The sequence below is a fragment of the Apis laboriosa genome, unplaced genomic scaffold, assembly GCF_014066325.1.
Source record: "Apis laboriosa isolate Shangri-la unplaced genomic scaffold, ASM1406632v1 scaffold19_cov150, whole genome shotgun sequence".
NCBI classification, from domain to species: Eukaryota; Metazoa; Arthropoda; class Insecta; order Hymenoptera; family Apidae; genus Apis; species Apis laboriosa.
Window position 1 is genome coordinate 1,844,283 of NW_025222278.1, and position 16,417 is coordinate 1,860,699.

The window sequence follows — 16,417 nt, forward strand, 5'->3', positions numbered from 1 at the left end:
CTTAAGACCGAGTGATGGCTCCTTTAATGTCTTCACCCGACCACTTCGCGGCCTTTCAACGCGCGCCCTCTCGCGTCTCGAGAACGGTACTTTTTTATTTTTATTTCCTGCAAAACGATGGCTATCACCGTTGATACTCTCCTCTTTGATTTTTCTTTTTTTTTCCCCCCCCTTTCTTTTTTCCCCTCCCGGTTAATGTTTTCGAACGATACGATAATTGAGGGCTATTGGAGAAAGATGGAGCGAAGAAATCGAGAGTGTGGAGAGATTAAGGGGGATGGATGAATGATGATTGTAAATGCTTGATTATAAAGCGATGTGAGCAATTTTGGAATTTTTTCTTTTTTTTCTGATTGAGTAAAATTCGATATATTTTTAGTGGCAGTTGTTTTTCGAAAAGAAAGTATAATTATGTAATTTTGGTAATTAATTTTAATTAATTTGTTCGAGAAGAAGAAGAAGTGTCGTGTCAGAATTTATATGTTTTTCAATTGTAAAATTTTGCACAAGTTTTAATATTGAAGTAATTCTTCAATATTATCGAGTGCACGAATTTATATCGATTTAAAAAAAAAAAAAAAAACACTATATCTCGCTCTCACCAATCGTATTGCAATCGTATTTCTCTCACGATACGATAAAATTTATCTTCCAAAGCATAAAGTAATCGAAGAACACTTATCTAGCGTGAACTATCCTAACTGCCAACAGCAAGTTTTATTACATTTCCCTCATTATCGCCACCCACTTCCTGTAATAAATTCGAGAGAGAAAACTGATTTTTCTAAAAATCATCTTTCCACCCGATTATAGCCTACAAAAAATATCCCCTCCTCCTTCCTTCTCCCCTCCTTCTTCTTCTTAAGAAAAAAATTGAAGAGAAAGCTCAACTCTTCGTCCGCATTGAAAATTCCCGGCCACACCGGCGAAAGCGGATCAATGCCAAAGAGTTTTCCCGAGGAAATTCAACGATTCGCATGTGAACCAACCCACCGAGAGTTTAAAGTCCATCGAGCTTTACGAGGGACTTGGCGATTGGACTCGGGCCAACGAGGAGGAACAACACCTCGACTACCGTAAAAGTATACCCTTTTCACGTTTGACCTTTATTGTTCGAAACGTGTAACGCACGTGTGCACGCAGGAAATTCCAGTGGCCGATGGTTGACAAGCCGATATACCGCCATAACGCAGGGTAGGATAGGCCGCCCTATCTTTCCCTTACCGCGATAAATTAAAACAACGTGCCATTATTTTATTCATCGCAATATTTTGCCGCGATTCTTAATGCGTTTCCATTGTAAATCGCCTCGAAAGGGGACACGTTAATGCTTGCTGCAGAGCGTTGGTCGAGGCTTATATATATATATACATATATAGAGAGAGAGAGAGAGAGAGAGAGAGATGTGTATACAAGGTGTCCCATTAATAGGAATAGAAAAATCGAAGGGAAAGTTGGCAGGTTCGTTCGACAAATTTTGAAGATAATTGTAATCCGCCGCGCCAAAAATGTGCATCGAGAAAGATTTATTTTTTTTTTTTTGATGATTTTTATTATCGAGGAATCTCGTGAGAAACAAACGATAAAAACAAAGTATCGATGCTACGAAAATACGATGCTGTTCAAAATTTTGATAGATAGATAGATAGATACAATAACTCTAATCATTTGTCACACGTACAGACTATAGTATTCATAGTATCTTATAGTATCTCAATGGCACTTTGTGTAGAACTTTAATCGGTGGTAATTTTATGGAAAGCGATTATAGACTATATATGTAATAAGATAGAAAGGTTAAGAATCAAGTTAATAATGGAGAAAGATTTTAAAAGATTCTTTCTTTCTTTTCGATAAGGGTCGATAAATTTTTTCTTAGGGAGGGAAAAGAGCGAGCCGAGTGGACGTCCGTATCGACGACGATGAGAAAACTGACTAGGCGGGCGGTAAGTTATTTTTGAGTCGTGAATGAGGTCATCTTGGGTCGGCTGCATCCACAGACCTAACCAACGAGGATAAATCGGTCATCGTTTTCGAGGGGACGTGTAAGTTGAGGGAAAAGACTTTCGTGGAAAAGAGGTTGTCTTTCGGGGAACGTGAGCAGCATTGCGAATAAATTAACACGTTTAAGATGGAAACATTCAACGATTATTCGAGAGAATTAGCACAGCCTAATATACAATCTGATTGCTTCGTTCTTCTTTCAAAGAGTGGAAAATGTTTCCTTTGTGTAAATATCTTCGTTTGATGTGCAAACATCATTAACCAACCAATTTATCTATTTTCTTAAACATCTCGTAGAAACTTTGTATCAAGAAAGTTATCTTATTACAATTTTAATGTTTAATGTTTACTCGTATCTATCGTTGATAAAACGAAAGTTTTTTTTTTTTAAATTGGAAATCATCGTTTTCGAAACAACAAAAATTGTAAAAATTGAGATTATATTCGTATAAAAATTAGAATAATCCCCTTCGATCAAACCAATCTTCCTTAGTTTCACGAATAGTTTCGTGAACGAGTGGAGCGAAAACCAATCTTTCGAACCCCTTTCGCGGAAAGGGTAATATTTTGGCCCGTTTAACAAGTTCCTACGAGGTTATAAAAACGACACCCCCCTCCTCCCTTTCAATGTATTAACCCAACGAGTAGCCGTATCGCGCCGATTTCATGGCAAATTACGCGATCAAATGAGCCCACTGTACGCGTTGGATCTTAATCCGATTTGTCATACCGGCGGATAACGCACGATTTAACGCGTAATTCTCCCCGCTCCGCTTGAACTCGAGCAAAGTACCGAACACGGCTTGCGGATTAAGGCGGCTCGAGATGATGGAAAATGGCGTCACGCTGGAAAAAAATCCTTGGCAAGTTTCGAGGCAAGGTCGAACATACATTTTTGCTCGTCCCTCGTGTCGGATGAAATTAACAATAAAATTATGGATTAATAAAATAAAAACGGAGCAGGATAAATCCAATCTCTAAAAATATCCTCCCTAAATAAAACTCGAAGCTAAAAAAATCTATTAAAAAGTGAACAGTAAAGATAAACTCTTAATTATATTCTTCCAAAAAAAAGAAAAAGAAAATAACACGACAGCGTAAAAAACCTAACCTATCCTTCTCGAATCATCTTCCCACCATTTCTCCCGCCAAGGAGGGAATAAAAATCTAACCTAAAAAAAAAAAAAAAAAAAAAAAATATTTCGACAATAACCCGCAAGGACAAAATAAATCCTCGCTAAATTTGTCCCTCTCTGTGACGGCCATATTTCTCACCTGGAGCCTCACCTTGGAGCCAGCAGCTCCATTCCACGACATAGGGTGACATAGCCACGGGCTCGTACATTTACTCGACGCGGCGGAGTAGGAAAACAGAAGGGAAGGTGGAAGACCGCGCGGAAGACGGGTTTGGCTCGCCTCGGTTTCGTCGTTGACTCACCTCCGTCGTCGCTGACAATGAGTCACTGCCTTATTTATACGCATCGCGTATAATCTAAGGCTAAGAACCAGTGGCTCAGAATTTCGCGTCCTTTCGAAGGGAAGGCCCCGAAAGATTCAAAGGGGTCCGTTGTTGGGGGTCCCGGTTGGGTTACCGGTTCTCTGCGAATGCCAGAAGCGATATCTCAGATTCAGAGATGGCGAGAGGAAGGTGTGAGTTATCGCGCCCCCTATGGCCGCGCGTTTTGATGGGCGAGTTACATTACGGGCCAGCCTACCTTGCACGAAATGCTGACCAATATCCGGGACAAAGCGAGCCTCCTTGTACCTTGGACCTCCTCGTTTTGCTTTCGTTCTCACGCTTTTGGTAATGGGGAAGACGTTTTCTGTGAATCGAGAGAGAGGGAGAGAGAAAGATTCGCGTGGGGGTTAGAGGAGGAGGAGTCGTGTTGGATTTTTGGTCGGTTGAGTCATTGAGCTTTTTTATCTTCTGAACAGCGAAATTGATTTTGTTGGAATAAAATTTTTTCGTTCGTTAATCAGATGATCGATAGATCGTTGTGTTTTGTAGGATTTGGATATTTTTCTTTATTTATTTCTTTCTTTTTTTTTTTTTTTTTTTTTTGGTTTCATTGGAAAAATCCGAGGCAACATCCGATGATAAATTGAAATGATCCCGCGCAGCGGACGTGAATTTGTCAAAGAGGTAATTGTAATTACAAGAAGCTGATTCGTGAAAACTACTTTAAAGGCACGAAAGCCCGACCTTCGAGATAAAAAGCGACCGTTTAATGGACGTTGCAATTTGTCCCATCGGCAAAACATACGAGCGGAATGCGCATTGTCTCCGTTTCTTGCATTATTCTACTTTCTGCCTCCTCCTTCTGTGTAACGCTGTCCGCTTCTCGATCGTACGAATAAAATCATCGAATCTTATTTACCAAATAATATATTCGAAAGAATCATCGATCGATCTTTTAATTCAAATATCGCTTCTTGTAATATTTTTATAAACGTTTTTCTAATAGATTATGGAATAAATTTTAATCGAGCCGAAAAGGAATGTAAAATCAAAAGAAGATATCACTATTCCTTCAAAGCACGCTTATTACACTCGTCTCCAATTTCCAAATGGCTGTTCAGAAAAACTTTTGCGAGCAATCGTCGCGCCCAAGTGTCCATCATAAATCGTCCAACCAACAGCGTCCACTTAATTCCATCTCGACCATATGATTCCGAGCCGAAACCGCGACGAAATTCCAGCAAGAAAGGGAACTTGCTGAGATCGCAGCAATCGGCCAGCACCACGAGAGACAAAACCAAAAGTGAAAAACGAAAAGGAGAAAAAAAGGGGCGTACAAGCAGAGGAGGAGGAGGAGGAGGGAAGAGACAGGATGATCAACCGCTTCTCACAGTATCTCTCGCGCGACCACGGGAATTTCTCAAACATTGTCCCGTCGATTCCCTCTGACAATGGTATTTCCATTCTGCCAGCCGACAAACGTTCGATCTCTCCCTTTGGCCCCATCGATCCCGCCAGTTCCAACGGGCAGCCTCTCTACCATTCTGTTCCCCAAAAAGGATCTGTTCCTTTGGGAGGATGGAACCACGAGTACGAGTGGGAGGTCAAATTTTTGTTTTCGTGCGTTTTCGATCCTCGAAATGGATTGGAAATTGATCGAGATAGATGGATCGTAGATTAGAAATCGTCCAGTTTAACTTTTACGTAATTATTATCATTAACTTGTAAGATTTCGTGAATTTAAACCTATCCAGAATGTTGTTTCTAGAAAAAATACTTGTTCTTACTTAAAAACTTTTAAACCGTTCGAATCGAAGAACATAACCTATAAATGTTACTTTCATAAAAAGAAATTTATTTCCATTTGTTAAATTTTCGCGTAATCATTATCATTAACTTGTAAGATTTCGTGAATTTAAAGTTATCCAAAATGTTGTTTCTAGAAAAAATATTTATTCTTACTTGAAAAGTAATTCTTAAATCCGCTCGAATTCAAGAGTATAACCTATAAATATTTTCATAAAAAGAAATTTATTTCGTCCACTTGTTAAGCTTTCGCGTAATCATTATTATTAATTTGTAAGATTTCGTNTCATTAACTTGTAAGATTTCGTGAATTTAAACCTATCCAGAATGTTGTTTCTAGAAAAAATACTTGTTCTTACTTAAAAACTTTTAAACCGTTCGAATCGAAGAACATAACCTATAAATGTTACTTTCATAAAAAGAAATTTATTTCGTCCATTTGTTAAATTTTCGCGTAATCATTATCATTAATTTGTAAGATTTCGTGAATTTAAACCTATCCAGAATGTTGTTTCTAAAAGAAATATTTATTCTTACTTGAAAAGTAATTCTTAAATCCGCTCGAATTCAAGAATACAACCTATAAATATTTTCATAAAAAGAAATTTATTTCGTCCACTTGTTAAGCTTTCGCGTAATCATTATCATTAATGTAAGATTTCGTGAATTTAAATCTATCCAGAATGTTGTTTCTAGAAGAAATATTTATTTTTACTTAAAAAATAACTCTTAAACCCGTTCGAATCCAACAACATAACCTATAAATGTTACTTTCATCGAAAAAAATTCATTTCATTTTTACCTAAAAATAGGATACCTAAAATACCTAGGATACCTACCATACCTAAAGAGAGGAAACGTTTGTTCAAAAAAAAGACTACCTTAATCTCCATAGCCATCGAGACACGTTGTACATCCAAGACTATGGGCCCAAGCCTAATTTCTACCTTTACCAAAAAAGACGATCTTCCACTAAATCCAACCTCGCCTACGCTACGCCAAGAAAATTTCCATTAAAATCAGAGGGTGGAGGAAAGAGAGGAGGAGAGAGAAAGAGAAGAAAACACGAATTTCGTACAAGATTCTGCTCTCAGGCTGGGTCGTGGGGCGGTGGGTTTCGAGACAGCGTTTTAATCGATGCGTTTTTGCCATCGGATTCTTCGCGGGGACCCGCGACGACGACGTGGCTTTATCGCGACCTGCGCAGTCGTATTTTATTGCTGCCGATTGTTCCCTCGGCCCTGTGGACCGTGTATGCGCACGGTTTTTGCCTTCTTCGGCTTTTCTTCCCTTCGCCTTCGATTTTTTCTTTTTCTTTCTTTCTTTCTTCCTTTTTTCTTTTCTCTCTCTTCTTTTTCTTTTTTTTTTTTTTTTTTTTTGCCCGGCCGCCTCATTGTCTCGGCCGTTCTCTCATGCCGAGACTTTGTTCCCCGACCCGCGCTGTGGAAAGTAGGTGAAGCGTGCCGTTCGACGCGGTGAAAAAGATACTTTTTTCTTCGAGGCTTGCGGTGTGTGCGTCGATTGCGTTTTGCACGGTAACGTATTAATAAAGATAGACTTTCCGAGGTGTTGTCCGACTTGTTATGTTGCGCCCGTGATTTATGCGTTTTAAATTGCGCGCCGGATTTCTTTGCAGGGGGCGCAGCTGAGTTTTGGGGTCAGTCTTTTAATGGCGGAAATGAAATATGGCATATTTTGATTGTTGTGATTGAGTTTATGGAGTTGAGGCGATGACATTGATTCTGAAGAATTCTTAAGATCTCTTCTTGGCTTACGATCAATTGGTTAACGTAATTGGTTCGTTAACGAAGGAAATGAAAATATTAGAAATTTTATTCGCTTAAAAAAAGAAAAATAAAATATCTCTGCAGTATTTCACGTTTCGTCGGTGTACGTTCTGATCGGGCAAATGATTCGTCTGGCCTGGGAAGAGGGGGAGAAAAAAATGCACGATTCTCTTATTTGGAGAAAGGAGAAAAGAGAGAAAGGTCGGAAGCGCGAAACATCTGGCAGCAATCAAGGAGCTGTATCTTCGAAACGCCGGCGGATCGTGAAAGAGATCAGAAGTAAGATGCAGAAGAAAAGAATGAAGAAGCATCGCTGAATTGGATAGTTGCAAAAAATCGAGGAACAACAGTCAAATGATAAGATGAAAATCCCAGATCAATTTATTTAAGAAAAGATATTTTCGTGTAAAGATTTAATATAGATGAATTATTTATCGTAAACATTTTTCTTTCTAATCTAATTTCAATGTTAGAAAAGAAATATATCAAAAAAATATACAAAATATGAATAATCAAAATTTATTTCCAATCAAAAAATTTCTAAAATAAAAGAATCTTAAAATATAATCATTAAACAATCATTTCTTTTTTAATAACGTGTAATATCCAAAAAATCGACTTCTAATCGTTTATAAAGTAACAAATTATAGCAAGCAAAGAAAAGTTTCTCCAAAATTACTCGTCCAAATATAAATGAATATAAATGATTCCAAATCATTTCCATCAAGCATGAATCAAATATACAACTGAATATATAGCAAACTTATCATTATATCTCAACTGTTTCATTAAAGAAACACTTTGTTTCTTGTAAGTTAAATAATTATTATCACCTTTAAAACAAAAATATCCCCGAAACAAGATTTTTAAATATTCAGAAGAAATTTTTTTACAAGTTTAATTTATCTGACCAACTACAAAAAAATAAATAAATAAATAAATCATCCCAATATTATTCCATTCCTCACAGAAGCTTAATTGAACTAACGACCACGATATTTCTCTTCGAAGGGGCAAAACGAAACGAATATCCAAGAATTTTTGGGGAGGGCCCAAATGTATAAAGTTACCACGCCAAGAATTTGGGGGAACGGTATTTATATAGAGATTCAAGTTTTTGTTAATTAATAGTGTGACTGAGTATAAGCCCCGTCCTGTCTCCTTTTACGACCGGAGGTGGATACGTGAGGTTCATGTGTAATCCTCGAATGCTTCGACACGTCGTCTATGGCGCTAAAACGATATGGACGAATCAAGAAAAATATTCGCGTCACGTACGTGGTGACGTCCTACCTGCCAGTTTGATGTGTGCCGAAACACACGAAACGATCAACCCCGCCGTACGTCCGCTGGCTCGTTAATTAACCCGAAATTGTACGATTTAACCATCGATCTTTGTCCCTTTCAATATTCCTCTTTTAATTTCTTCATTAATTGCTTAAAATTCCAAAATTATGTGATTTCTTTCGTATCACTCGTTCGAATTTCTATACGATGATTTTGAGAAATTTATTAAGATAAATTCCATTTCTTCAAAGTATCGAGTATTACACTTTATACAAGTCTTCTTATAGTCATTTCATTGTTACGTATTTCTTTATAGAAAAATCATAATATGATATTAATCTTTTACAAAACAGTTCATAACAATCTCTTCGAACACATAATCAAACATGTCGACGCTGAATCCCATTCCATTTCAATCTTCCTCCAAGTTAATTAATCCGAAATTGTACGATTTAACCATCGATCTCTTCTCCTTTCAATATTCTTTAATTTTCTTTAATTTCCTCATTAATTGTTTAAAATTCCAAAATTATGTGATTTCTTTCGTATCACTCGTTCGAATTTCTATACGATGATTTTGAGAGATTTATTAAGATAAATTCCATTTCTTCAAAGTATCGAATATTACACTTTATACAAGTCTTCTCATAGTCATTTCATTGTTACGTATTTCTTTATAGAAAAATCATAATATGACATCAATCTTTTACAAAATATAACGATCTCCTTGAATATCTAATCAAACATGTCGACGCTGAATCCCATTCCATTTCAATCTTCCTCCAAGTTAATTAATCCGAAATTGTACGATTTAACCATCGATCTCTTCTCCTTTCAATATTCTTTAATTTTCTTTAATTTCCTCATTAATTGTTTAAAATTCCAAAATTATGTGATTTTTTTCATATCACTCGTTCGAATTTCACGATGATTTTGAGAAATTTATTAAGATAAATTCCATTTCTTCAAAGTATCGAGTATTACATTTTATACAAGTCTTCTCATAGTCATTTCTTTATAGAAAAATCATAATATGACATCAATCTTTTACAAAACAATTCATAACAATCTCCTCGAACATCTAATCAAATATGTCCACGCTGAATCCCATTCCATTTCAATCTTCCTCCAAGTTAATTAACCCGAAATTGTACAATTTAACCATCCATCGATCTCTCCCCTTCAATATTCCTCCTTTAATTTAAGAGATTTATTAAAATAAATTAATTAATAAATCCCATTTCTTCAATATCGTGCGCGAATATCACTTTATATGTCTTCTTATGTTCGTTACTATTTTGTTGCTACGTATTTTTTTGAGAAAAATCCTAATAACAGCCTTTAACAAAACAATCTCCTCGAACACTCAATCAAACATCTTGATGCTAAATTTCATATCATTTCAATCTTCAGTCAAGTTTTATTATTAATTAACCCGAAATTGTACGATTTAACCACTCATCGATCTCTTCCCTTCAATATTCCTCCTTTAATTTAAGAGATTTATTAAAATAAATTCCATTTCTTCAAAGCATCGAATATCATACTTTATACATCTTCTCATACCTATTTCGTTGCTACGTATTTCTTCGAGAAAAATCCTAATATAACAATCTTTAACAAAACAATCTCCTCAAATATTCAACATTTTGACGCTAAATTTCAATCTTCCTCCAAGTTTTATTATTAATTAATCCGAAATTGTACGATTTAATCATCCATTGATATCTTCCCTTCGATATTCCTCGTTTATTTAATTTCTTTATTAATTGCTTAAAATTCCAAAATTGTGTGATTTATTTATCACTTGTTTGAATTTCACGATGATTTTAAGAGATTTATTAAGATAAATTCCATTTCTTCAAAGCATCGAGTATCACACTTTACACGTCATATCCATTTCGTCGCTACTTCTACTACTATTTTTTTTCGAGAAAAATCCTAATATAGCGTCCAACCTTTTACAAAACAGTTCATAACAATCTCCTCGAACAACCCAAACAACCAAACATCTCGACGCTGAATCCCATTCCATTTCAATCTTCCTCCAAGTTCTGTCCGATGATCGATAATCCTCTCTGCGCGCAGACTATAAACGAAACGAGGGAAAAACGTTGATAGCCTGTCTGAGCAAACATATTGCGATAGTTCTTATGGAATATCGCGTACAAATCGTTCGCTCGATACGCGTCGTCGAGAGCATCGACGAGTATATACGCGCCGATAATGAATGGTATATAGTATTCGAGGAGGAGAAGCTGTTCCATCCGTGATCTGTCGATCGAGGGATCGAACCGCCGAGGATCGCTGCAGGACGTCAGAGAGGTTTTCTCGATGGAGAAGTAATTCACTCTGATGCATGATGGGTCGCGAGCAAGAACCGAGGAAGCATCGTGGAGAAGCTCGTATTAACGCTGTAGCGTGAATACACGCTTCTGTTTGACAGGCATAACCGTTCGATAATATCGTCGATCGTGCGCCAAGAGAATTATGTAATTCTCAAGTATCTGCCTGAGAAGCTGTAATTTTTATGTTACGATCTTGTGTTCGGGAAAATTGGCAATGGACGATGACGAGTATGAGAATTTTATTATTCATGCTCTAATTTAAAACGATGAATTTTCTATCTTTTCTTTTTTTTTTTTTTTTAATAATCAGAAAATAATGTATAAATAATCTTTGCGAAATTTCATTACACTTAACCTAATTTTTCCTATATTTTTGTAGACTTCGTGAACATAACCTAACCTAACTTTTCCTAAATTCTTAGCTTCTATGGATCTAATCTAATTTCTTCGAGATGCTCCAATTCTAATGATGAAAGATACGCGAAAGATCTCAAAGTTTTGATCGATGGTGTACAGGAGGACAGAAGGAAAGAAGAAACAGGTTGGACACGAGTGATCGGTTATCTTTGATTCGCGTATCACACAGCGGAGAAAGCGAGGGAAAGGGGAAAAAAAAAACAAAGAACGATCTGGAATTTATCGTGGAACGTGTACTCGCATTCTGGAGTAAGTAGATAATTTCCGTATAATGCAGGAGGCCAAGGGGGATGAGAATGTCGCGTCGACGTTTCGCTATGCGAAAATTACGCGAGCATGGGGACGATAATCGTCGCTAATACGTCACTCACGTAAGAGGGCAACTCCTTATTTATAGGAGCTCTCTCAGCGATCCGACACCACCGATTTCTTTACGAGGAATCCGAATTCGAGGAACGGATTGCACGTAGAGACAAGCTCCGTTTAATCATCTTGCATACGATACGAGCGGAGGAATGATTGTGTTCACGGGTAAAAGTGTGTCATAGAGAAAAGGTTTAAAAGAGAGATTGCGGTGATAGAAAATGCTGCGGCTGATTTTAAAAAAATTCATCGATACCTATTTTCAAATACTTTTAAGATTAAAGTAATAATATAAAGTGTCGATGTATTATATATAATTGTAGAATTATATATTATATACAAAGCGGATAACCTTTAAAGGATAGATTTCAGATGCCAAAACAAAAGTCGATTTATTATTATTTCTATATTCAGTTATAAGCGATCGAAGTTAAAAGTTAGAGGAGAGACGGAGATGGAGCGAGACAGACGATATTATCTTGGTTACGTTATTACGCCACGCCGCGGCGCGCTATGTCATTCTATCTCCGTCTCGCTTCTAATCTAACGCAAACTTAAATTACTTATAACTAAATAAATAAGTCTCATCTTTACATAAATAAGTCTTATATACTGTCAATTCTTTTGTGTTCGTTTTATAGAATCAATCTCTCAAAGATTGATTTAAATAAATAACCCTCTGACATAACACTGAATTCCTAACCTAACCAACTCCGATAATCATTTATTCAAAATTCCATCATGCTAAATAATCTCAAATAAAACTCGAACCCAATTTCGAAGTCAATTCTCAACACCTTCCATCCACAATTTTTCTCCATCGTCCAATAAATCCTATACGGTAATCCTATTTCGCACGTGCGCCTATTTCGTACGAACACTTGACGCTTCCATAAACATATTGCATATTGCAATCGTACGTGTGCAACGCGGCCGTGATATCAATCTAAAGATCTTTAGCCCTTGCCTCGAAGAGGATCGGCCCTTTCCTTCTTTCCTCCGGGATGCGGCCGCCTATGATGTACTGCCGCCCTTATCTTTATGTGCGTTGCACTTGGCCGGATCTATCCTGCACGCATGCGCGAATGCACATCACGCACGCACGGTTGCGGTGTGCCGGCCTGGCATGATTGAAGGAAGGGAAAAAGGGAGAAAGGGCCGACTCCGGGATCTTTCGGCCGACGAATTTGCGATGTTTGTTTAGCGGATTATATAATTGGATCCAGAACGATGGATATCCACTTTATTTGGCGGTTTGGTCGGCACTTTAATTTTCTTGCTTTGCAGCGTTTTCGGGATCCTTTTTATCACGTGTTTCAACGCGTGTCTTTTTTTCGAGATTTACGGGGTTTGCTTAATTGTTTGGTAAATTGGATCCACATCGATGGTTACTTTATTTGGCAGTTGGTTATTTAGGCTTAATTCGTACTTTAGAACACACTTTTTTGAGACTGTTCTCTCTTCGTTTCGCTCCTGTTTTGAAATAATAATTTGTGTATCAACGATAAACTTTGTTTAGAAATTCAACAAGCTAGTTTCTGTCTGTTATATAGGTATTAAACAGATATTAAAAATCGTATTAAATAATAGAGAATTATTAACGAAAGTGAGTAATAAAAAGTGAAATTTTTACGAAATATTGGAAGATTTATTTTTGGAGATTTGGAAAGATATTGTATAAGATTGAAAAAGATTCTTTCATTAGGATAAATTATACGTATATCGAAGAAATTATATCACGTGATATAATGGCAAAGCATTTAAACGTGGCAAACGGAAATATAGAACGAAACCAGAATTCGTTTGTTTTCAATTCCTGAAATAGAAGGTACGGTTTTCTAAGAACATACACGCCTGTAATTTCTCACGAGGCCCCCTCGTCTATTCGTAACTATCGCTTTTGTATCTTCATAAGCTCCTCCGGATCATAAAAAAAAGGGATATTTATAAGTATACGTTCTTCTTTCTTTCTTCCTTTCCCTTAAATAACCTAATAAATCATTTTGTTTTGTTTCTTTTTTTCTCTCTCCCTTTTTCCTTTTTACGAATATTTTTATTGAACAATTTACTCACCAAAATGGGTCCTCCATCCTTTATCGAAGCAGAAACCGTGGCACCAAACCATTGAAGAGTCTTATTATCGATCTGACTCAAACCACCCGGTACATTTGGATTTCTGACGTAGTTATTTCCTGCAAACGGAAACCATTTTTTCATCAATCACTGCCACGTTACAACTATCATATTTCAAGAATGATTAATGCATCGATAAAAGCACGAAATATCACGTTTAATAATTTTCATTGCATCTCTTCCTATGATTAAACTCCAAATAATTTTTTGAATAAAGAAAATTCATTATTTCTCTCTAGTATCATATGTTCATTTTCAATTGATATAAACGTTACATCACGTTTATATTTATGTTTGTGATCATGATCACATTTCGAAATTTCTATTCAACTGGATGTAGTAATGACGATTGAAGAAATCATCGATTGAATGAAAAAAGGTGGAAGATATGCGCCATTGGAGGAAAGTGAGAAAGAGAGAGGCGAACAAGGTTTCTTCTTCTTGCATGTGGCTAACTATTTCGAATAACGAATCCCGTCAAGAGCAGGAAGATCGGTCACTTAATATCGGAATTAAATTCTTGCAAATCTGAGGGAGAGGCTCCCTAAGAACGAATCAACGATCCAACCATATATCCTGCACTTAGCTACAGGTAACTTAATACGTAACTGGAACGTGCTCGAACGGAATGAAACGAAACAGAAAAGACGAGTTTAAGATCGTTTGCATTTCCTGTAAGATTAAGTTTAAAAAAAAGGTATTATTTATATTAAAGTATACTTTTCTAATTTTTGTAATTTAAATTTTTGTAAAAATTTTGTGTATTTGATAGATCGTTAAGTATGTTCTAGGAATAGAAGTGCAAGTTGAAAGATGAAGTCGATGAAATTTTTCAAATGATTTTCTTCTTTCTGCTTTAGAGAATATTCGTCACGTAGAAGAATTTTCATTTTGTTTGAATCATGATGTGAAATTATAAATACACGAGAAAAACATTGTGTTCCACAATTCACATAGATAGAAGAAGAATGGTGAAAGAATTTCCAAGGAAGGAAAGTTTTCAATGCATCATACAGATATCGATAAAAACAAGTTTCGAGCAGGTGTCACCGCAGAGAGAATTCTCAGCGAGTACACCTTGGATTTTTCTTTCTCGATTTTACGAATGGAATGAACCCGTTAGCCGTATCGGTGAGGCGTAACCCTTAAACGGAAGTTGTCCTTCGCTTCCTATCCCTTAACTCGCGAGTCGAGGCGCGTGGATATGTCGATACGTCGATCGACTCGAGAAATCCTTCAGCAACCATAACTCAGTTACCCAATAACGTCACCAAAGAATAATCGCAAAATTACAAAATCAACTGTTCTCTTATATATTTAATTTATAAATATAATAAATAAATATTGGAAAATGTAGAGCAATTTGCCTATTTAATTTCACTTTGCTTTTCCTTTTTTTTTAATTGGATGAATCTTTAAAAAAAGAAAAAAGATAAAATGTAAAATTACATAATTTCGAATTCATTTTTCCAATATCTATCTCTCAATCATTTGATTAATAATTTGATTAAAATATTTACAACGAAGAAATAAAATTCCTCCGCTTGGTCAACCTTCCAATCATTTAAATCCTGCGCCATCCATCAAACCACGTTAATTAAAATCAACGATCAGGAGCGAACAATCCTTCCAACGGAGAGCAATTATGAATTATCGACATTGAACGTTAGTCCATGATTATCACGGCCCAATTATTTCGCCGGCGCTCATTAAGGGGGGTACGTCAATTAACCATCTTCCAAGCGACCTTCCTCGAACATCTTCGATCCTCCTAATGGACAACAACTGCAGCCACTCGAAGCAAGAACAAAACACATCCATTCTTCGTCATTTTTTTTAAATTAATTATACTCAAATTGAGCAAAGAATAAATTCCTCCTAAAATTATACAATACATGTTCCAATATAAAAAACAAAAATTTTCATCAAAACCAAAAATAGAAATAGAGATTTTCCAAATCAGATTTTCCAAATTGAATCATGAAATAAGATAAGGATTAAAAAAATTCCGTTGGAAAAAGAAAATTTCCCTAAAACTTCAATGATGATCAAAAATCTTTTAGATCCTCCTCGATTATATGACTCATCGGCGTATTGACTACGAACGTGAAGCAACACCCAACGTCATCACCGCGGCCCAATTATTTCGCCGGCGCTCATTAAAGGGTACGTCAATTAAGAGTCGCGATCCCGAGCGACTTTCAGCGACGACCTTCCTTGAAGATCGTCAGGTGGCACGGAGCAAGAAACGGCCGAACCTACGTCCGCGCTCGGCCGTAGGTAGAACGACCTTACGGTTTTCTGTATTAGGTAGAGTCGGTTTCTTGCGTCGGTACACGGTATTTCTCGGTATACCAAGTCTCGCCGGCCACGCCACTCCGCGGGGTGTACACCTCCCTAGAAGTGTTCCTTGCCGAGGAGGAGGAGGGGGAGGAGGAGGATACCTCCCCTCTCTCTCTCTCTGTCTCTCTGTCTCTCTCTCTCTGTCTCTCTCTCTCTCTCTCTCTCTCTCTCTCTCTGTCTCTCTCTGTCTCTGTCTGTCTCTGTCTCTCTCTCTCTGGGTGTTCGGTCGAGCACTCGAGGAGAAGTGAGTGACCTCCGCGCGAGAGATACGACCCGCTTCCTCGTACGCGCGTGGAATAGGAGATGGCCGAACGATTGATTGGAATACCGGCGCGAGATGCGCGAGAAGATGTTTGGAGGAGTGGACGTGACCTTGATGATGGTGTTGATAGGATGGTAGGTAGAGATGAGGAGAGAGAATGGGTTTCTTTTCGAGGTTTGACGATGTGTAAAGAGGAGTGGTTTGCGAA

General features: G+C 37.1%; 1 protein-coding gene across 2 annotated transcripts in view; it reads right to left on the reverse strand.

Moving 5' to 3' along the window:
- The window catches only part of LOC122712130 (integrin alpha-PS2), an 82,607-nt gene that overhangs the window by 36,556 nt on the left and 29,634 nt on the right, over positions 1-16,417 (reverse strand). For both annotated transcript variants that reach the window (XM_043931526.1, XM_043931525.1), the window contains exon 3: positions 13,545-13,663. In XM_043931526.1, coding sequence (XP_043787461.1) covers positions 13,545-13,663 — 119 coding nt within the window. The remainder of the gene's footprint in view (positions 1-13,544; positions 13,664-16,417) is intronic.